Genomic DNA, 7,509 nt, shown 5'->3' with positions numbered 1-7,509 from the left:
GATGATCAGATCCCAAATGGAACTGAAAAATAGCAAGATATATTTAACCAATAACCCAGTGCAAGCTATTTTGGTATTCCTGGGCTTTAATACACCTCTGTGATAAGGGCTTTATAAAAAAACAGGAGCTAAAACTCTAGACTAACCAAACAATTTTATGGGATAAGAGACTATCTCAATCTATGGAGGATTTTGGTCTTCAAGTCTTCACAAAGATTAACCTACTAATTTCCATAATTGTTGGCAATGTTCTGTACCGTGCTACTGTCAAGCAGGTGGGATATATATATATATGTCCTACATGAGCTGAACCAACAGACTCGAGCATAATTATAAGGCTCTAGTAACCACAAATTCCTAACAAATGAATACTTGGACTCTCTCTTCAGATTCCAGCTAAATCTAAAGTCTTGTGAACAGTTTTGGGAAACACGAACAGCAGAAAGTTATCAACTGTTGTCTACAAGACATAAGTGTGCCTCTGTCTTCAAGGCATAAAATATGTTCAAGCAGCAAAAAAAGTACAGGACATGAGCTCTAAAGAATACTACAAGAAAATGAGTTAAGGAGAAAGTAGGTTGCATGTTTCAAATTGATGGTCCTGAGGTCCATCCCCCACATTTCAAATATTTGCTTACACCAATAGCAGTGATAGGAGAAGGAGTAACAGTTTCAAAACAAAAGTGGGCAGCTTTAGATTAGGTGTTATGAAGAAATCCTTTACTGTGAGGATGGTGAGATACTGGAACAGGTTGCCCAGAAAAGCTATGGATGACCCATTCCTGAAAGTGCTCAAGGCCAGGTTGGATGTAGTTTTTCAGCAACCTGGTCTAGTGGAAGGTGTGCTTACCCATGGCAGAGGGTTTAGAACTAGATGGTCTTTATGGTCCCTTCCAACCCAAACTCTTCTACAATCCTATGACTATTACAAAAGTGTCAGCAATTCCCATATCACATACGGGTTAAAGCACCTCAGAGAACCACTTCCTAGTCATACTTCCTCCTTTTGTGGTGCCAGAGAGTAGCATCACAGTCTGCTGGTCATGGTATAAAAGGGCTGAAGAGGAGTGAAAGGGCCCCAGCATCCTACCCAGCTGTTCCAATAACAAAAACAAGACTTATTTGTTGATCCCTTCAGTATGGCCTATGTGAGATATGCCAATGCTGTCCTGGGTCTGCATTCCATCAGCGCAGCCTTGAATCCATGCTAGGGCTCTGGCAGTAGCACAAAAATCTGGACCAGTGAACTGTTTTGGCTGAAAACTTACTACATTTTCAGTTATTTTTCAGGTCAGTTTTCAGTCAGGTCATACAGCTGTACAGCTGACGACAGCTGGCAAAAGGAAGGCCAAGAATACCTTTGGCTCATAGAAGGTGGATTAGCTCCCTCCACTGCAGCACAATGCTTAGGCTGGCTCAAAGTGTTTAAGGAGATATTTCCTGATGTGATCAGTCTGCAGCCGTTCCTCATGCCCCAGGCTACAGCACAAAATCATACAGCATTTGCCAAAGTACAAGGTAAGCACCCCTTTGCTCAGGTTCACAGTTCAAACTGCTGTCTAGTCCTCTACTTCCAGAACTAGCTCTGTTTTGTTATTCACAGTAACTAAGTAGGAAGGGTTTCTCTGTATGTTCACCTGAAAAATCAAGATGACAGTGCTATGAAATATTCTATTAAGTTGACAGCATTTCTCATGTATGTTTTGTCTTGTTATACAGTTCTGAGCTTGATATTTGTACACAGAACCGAAACTGACATAAATAAAGGGTTTTCTCTCTTATTTTTTTTTCAAGGCATAACTCCTGGAATCATGCCATATTTGCAAAAAACAGATCCAGAAACTTAGTGCTTCCGTCAGCCTCAGGAAGTGGATAGGTTGCAAAGTCCTGCTCCTGAGCAAAAGATCTAAAATGGAAATTACTATATCAGCCTCCTGAGCTAGCATACAGCACACCCAGAGACACGTCAGTACTGAAGGAAGGAGACTGGAACTTACCAGTAATACTGCTTTCTTTTAATAGTATCATGAACTAGTATTGCAAAGGCTACAGGAAAGACAAGAAAAAACTTCCCAAGAAAACCAAAGTGTAGTTTAACTGCATATTTAAAAGTTTAAAATTTCATCAGATGACCACACCTACTAAGATAACCATTTACAAAAGGCCCAAGACAAACCAAAAATGTTAGACAAACCTACAGGAAAGGCCCCAAACAATACACACAATCATTAAATAGACTAGCAAATTTTAAAAATACCAATCAAGAAAATACTTTTAGGTATTTGCTGGTACAATCCCTTTACAAAAAGTGAGGGTTTTCAAAGTAATGAAATGTATTTGGTACATTAGGAATACTTACAACTACTCCACTCTTGGTGACAGTTTCCCGGTATGTAAAATTGCACACTGCCCAAGCCAGGTAATAGGTGGACATGAGAGGGGTCTGTGAAAAGTGATCTGTAACCCATCCATCTTCTTCAAAAACAGAAGTTTCAACTGGCATATTTGACAAAGATAAGTAAGTTGCTTGATGTCTGATGCTGATTTTGAATGTGGCCTTGTAGATGGGCTCGTCAAAGCAAGGAAAGGCTTTTCTGGCGTGAGTAGGAGAAAACTGTGTAACACCAAGAAACCTAGAAAAGCAGAAAACAAAAAGAAAAATTGATTACTAACTATGCCTAGCACTTGATTCATAGACATACCAAATAAGACACTGCATGACTACTGTGGTTTAAGGGGGGAAAAAATACAACTGTACAAAATATACAGTGTTTGAACACTGCTTTATCACTTTCTTACTACCTCTACTGCAACACAATAGATACAAATTAATGGTCAACAAATTTTCTACTGATTTGTAAACATCACACTGACATTAAATAAATCAACCCTCACCTTGCGTTAAACTTCAGGTTCTAGCAGTGTTGTTCATCAATATGTGGGAAGAAAAGTGAGCCACTGTTGGTTATACAATGTAAAACAAGCAGACTCGGTTCAAACCAGGATTTAACAGCCTTCAGGGAATTCACTCTGCCCTGAGACACTGACAGGGCACTTTACCTTTCTTTGGGCATGAGAACTTACGGTCACACAGTGCACTCAGGAGGGTCATTGCTTTCCACTGCTGATTACTTCTCTACCGGCTGCATGTAGGTCTGGGACACAGTACTATGCAGCACTGCTGTGTCTGTGCACATCCAAAAAAACATTCTGTGAGCTTTGCAGAATCACAAATGTAAGCAAATGATTAAACCAGCACAAACTATTTCACCATTCTTCTACATGTGCTTTTCTCTTCTGGTGTATTTTATAGAAAACAAATCCATGTTCACAGTTAATGGGTCAAATTATGGAAAGATCTCTGAAGGAGGAAAAGGTATTTATTGTGCACATATGGGAAGAATGGGAAGGCTTTAGCTTGACAATAAAACCTGTAGCTGGCTTCTTTGGAAATAAATAAATTTTGATCCAGATATAGGAAGCTTTCTAGATAGAGACTTATATTTACACATTTGGAGAAAACCTATGATATTTTTGCAGAAACAGGAAGCTACACTTAAAAGGTTGACTTACGGAGTTTGGTAAGAGTATTTTCTGGAGGCATGTAGAATGAAAAAATTACCATGAGCCAACCATGTAAATTTAAAGGTAGCACATATGTAGGCTTTTTGAGTGGTATTGATTCATGTCTCACTTTCCAAGGCTTCATCTGTGGAAATAACCATGCAATTCTAGATACCAGGCACACATTTATCAAAATTTTAGAGGCTGACTAATCACCTGTTATTCCTCTGAGGGAAAAGGATGGGTGGATAGCTTTGATGTAATGAAAATGGTGGCACCTATTATTAATCAGTCTATAACCATTATTCTGCAGTATGATATTCTAACACCAACAGAGCAAAAAAAATAGGTAGCCCATAGGGAAAATAAAGTATCTAACTTTTTCTAAAACTTTTTGGATTTTACACATATTTTGAAGGCAATGAAGACATAAGTTTATTAAAATGTTACACTTTTTTCTTGCTATAGTGCCTGATAGAACTATATATATATGTTTTCCAGTGAATTATCACCTCTTGGAAGTAAGGATGACTTTTTAAAAACTTCAAAAATTTTTTCCACCACTGAAGCAATTACCATTGGTCTTTCTTCTAAAATAAAAAGCCTTTTTGGCTAATAATTATTGAAGGAATTCATCACATTTTTCTTGTCTCATTACAAAACATGGATTATTAAAACCATAGTTTTGCATAAGGTTGCTAAATCTAAGGTAAAAAGTTGGTGCCAGGTATCCAGTATTAAGCCAAAAAAATTCCATATTATCAGTGGATTTGCACTACTGCAACAAAGCCAAATCAGCCAATTAAATGAAGCAAAGCAACTTAATTTATATGCAAGGTATTTCAAGTGGACCTGATTCTGCATTCTAGGCACACTCTAAACAGCTACAGACATCAACAGAAGCTTCAAGTGAGCATGAAAACTGTACTGGCCTGTTATTAATAAAACAAGAATGATGAACTTTCCTCTGCAATTAAGAATTTTAATGAGCTCCGACACACACGTAAATGCATACTTAGGAAATACTGTTTATACTGTGACACTCTCTAAATAAGGAAGCTTCCCCTTGTCTCTCCTCCACATCTTCACCCCGCTTCTCAGAGATCTTATCTTTTAATTCATCTTTTAATACATTTTAGGCCACTGAAACAATCCCTTCACCAGGCTAATAAACCCTGGTAAACTCTTCATCTTCTGTGTTTTTACAGGTAGACAGATATATCCACATAGACGTAATTGGGCAAATACTGGGCAGTCAGTATTTCATACTAAAAATACATCAGTTACCAATAATAGTGATATTTATAACGTGCATTACTATCAAACATCTATTTGCTTGCTGTGCCATAAAGCAAAACAAACAAAATCTTAAAACTGCTTTAAAAAACCTAACCATTTATTTTTAAAGAAAACAAACAAGCTAAACCCAAAACATTGTTTCTGTTTATCTATTTCACTCTGTGTTCAAGTAAACAAGCAGACTTCTATAGCATGCCAAAAGTGAAGGGCAGGCTGACTATTTCGTCCTTCCCTTTACACACCTCTCTGGGTACCAACACTTTTACCTCCAGTTCCTCAAAATACCACCATAAAAGGTTGTACTTGAGGGAAGGACAGGCTCACAGCCTGTCTTCTCACAATACGCATGGCAGTAACTTACAGGTGTTTTAATTCTGTCTTGTCTATTAAAGGAAGCCATGTGTTTCCTCAACAACCTATCTATTTTGACATCTTAGTTGTTACAAGACAAAAGAACATGTCTGCTTGTTTTGTCTGTGTGATGTAAGAGTTTTTTTCCTTTTCATTTATGCCAAAGTTTGATGTTCATTTACATAACACCTGCATATTCCTGCAGTACTCTACTACAGTAGATCTGTATTATATTTCTGTTGATTACTGTCAGTAAATTCTAGCACATAATACAAAGTAAATTTGTAGCATATCACTTGCATTTTACATTTCAAGTACAGTAGGAAAGATTTCAGCCAGAAAATAAATATTTTTATGCAGCTCTTACATTTCAGGCTGATTTACAACTTTCAGATGTGAAGGCCACAGAAACTAACTTTAGGGGGAAAAAATCATAAATTGAATGCATTAGTATGTTTGTGATGCCTCACAGCAGAGTTATTTTCTCCTCATGTACAACAAAACTGAAAAATTATGGTTTAGACCCTTTTACAGCAACTACTACTCCAATGAGGCTGCTGTATTTTAATGGAATATAAAGATGTCAAAAAATCAAAGCACTGCTGGAACACCAAGGTCTCCCAGAGCATGCAAGTCTGTCTGTCTATCATAACAGAAGGTGTCCATGTTTAAGGACTAAAAATGGCTATATGTATTATATTGAAAAATGGGTTATTAATCAAAATGCAAATTGTTAATGTAAGAGCACTCTCTGATCAGAAAAGTTCCCTGGTTTAGAATGGGTATTATTCACTTTACGCTACAATGAGTCATTAAGCCTGTGACATTGGAAAAGGAAAAAACTTCTTCTATTTAACACCTGAAACTACAACCATGCAATGATTACAGTTTTAAAAATGTTTTACTGAAAGAAATATAAGTGAGCTGGTGTAAAGGAAAAACATGCCACTGATTTCAATATAGCAATGCTACCTTATGTAAGGTAAGCATCTTGCCCAGGGTGAATATACTTAACTGTATTAAAAACAAAGTAATTTATATCTGAGCACTGTGAAAAACATTTTACCATCGCCTTCTACCCTGGGTCTTAAGCTATCCTGATGACTAAAACAGTGAATAGACCTTTTTTTTTTGGTGATGCTTTCTAAATCTTAACTAGGGGATCGGTATTGAAGTGTAGTACAGTAACTCTGGAGAAATGTCACTGCCACACCTCTTTGACAGTTCAATTATTCCTACACAAAGTACATGGGAATAATAACTGCTTAAATAACTTCTCCGATTTGTAAAGTGAATTATACCCCCTGCTGTTAACAGTATTTTATTTTCTGATTTGCCCATTTCAATACAGGTCTGTAGGAACTCCCGATTACCCCAGCCATTCAGTCAACCATGATAAAAGGCATTTTATCCACATATTTTCTTACAACTGTGTTTTTTCAAGTTTCCTTTTTATTTCACTGTGATGACAAATTGCAAAAACTTAATTTCAATCCTGCTTGCAGTTCTAATATCAGGTTTTTTAAATTGTCAGTAATCATAGTAATGAAAATACGTTTTAATAAAAGGGGGTTTGACTTAATTGAGCTGGTGAGGATGCTTTTCATGTCTGACTTAGTATTTTTGCCCAGTTCTTCCAACTATAAAATCTTTGTTTCACTTAGATTGTTTTCACAATCCAAAATATTAAGATTCAGGACAAGAAAACCTGTCACTGCACAGAAAGGACAGCTTAAAAAGAATCCAATTCTAAAATTATAAACCATGCCAGAACTATCGAGAAGTCCATCCCGCCTTTCTTTTCCATTACAAAGCCTCATTGCAGTTAGAAAACACCTTCTTTAAAAAGAAAGCCTCTGTAACTGGCTAAACGGGGGCCTCCACAGTGACCCTGCCTACCGTAACAAGGGCCTCGACAGGGACCCAAGGGGCTATAACAATATGAGTAAATACAGATCAAGACTGAATCTTGCTCTGCACGCAAACGAATCGAGTTTGCCGGGACACAGGGTGTAAATCTGCAGCGACCCAGCAGCAGGTGTAAACGCATTCACCTCATGTGAAAACACATCCCAGCACGTTTTTGCTTTACCTAGTAGAATAAAAACAAAACAGAAGTCCCACTCCCCTGCACGCTGCTATTTGTAACCTGACAAGGCTCTGTCACACGAGGGTACACGGCAGCCGGACAGAGAGTCTTTGTGGGAAACAGACCCGGAGTCCCTGCTCCGGCCTGCCTTGACAAGGACCTAGCGGACGGTCTGCTTCACTGGGGCCACCCCCGGAAGTTCGCTC

At 37.9% G+C, this 7,509-nt stretch overlaps 1 protein-coding gene across 4 annotated transcripts in view; it reads right to left on the bottom strand.

Moving 5' to 3' along the window:
* Positions 1–7,509, bottom strand: part of TRHDE (thyrotropin releasing hormone degrading enzyme) — a 252,723-nt gene that overhangs the window by 200,403 nt on the left and 44,811 nt on the right. For 2 of the 4 annotated variants that reach the window (XM_017733245.1, XM_017733246.1), the window contains one exon: positions 2,360–2,633. In XM_017733245.1, the coding sequence (XP_017588734.1) occupies positions 2,360–2,503 (144 nt within the window). In that variant the 5' untranslated portion in view covers positions 2,504–2,633. Of the gene's footprint in view, positions 1–2,359; positions 2,634–2,895; positions 7,504–7,509 lie in introns of those variants that run through there. The other 2 variants (XM_008632816.2, XM_017733247.1) reach the window with 2 other exon arrangements.

The sequence above is a fragment of the Corvus brachyrhynchos genome, unplaced genomic scaffold, assembly GCF_000691975.1.
Source record: "Corvus brachyrhynchos isolate BGI_N302 unplaced genomic scaffold, ASM69197v1 scaffold32, whole genome shotgun sequence".
NCBI lineage: Eukaryota > Metazoa > Chordata > Aves > Passeriformes > Corvidae > Corvus > Corvus brachyrhynchos.
The sequence above is the reverse complement of the archived record's forward strand: the minus strand, read 5'-3'. Positions and strand labels throughout refer to the sequence as shown.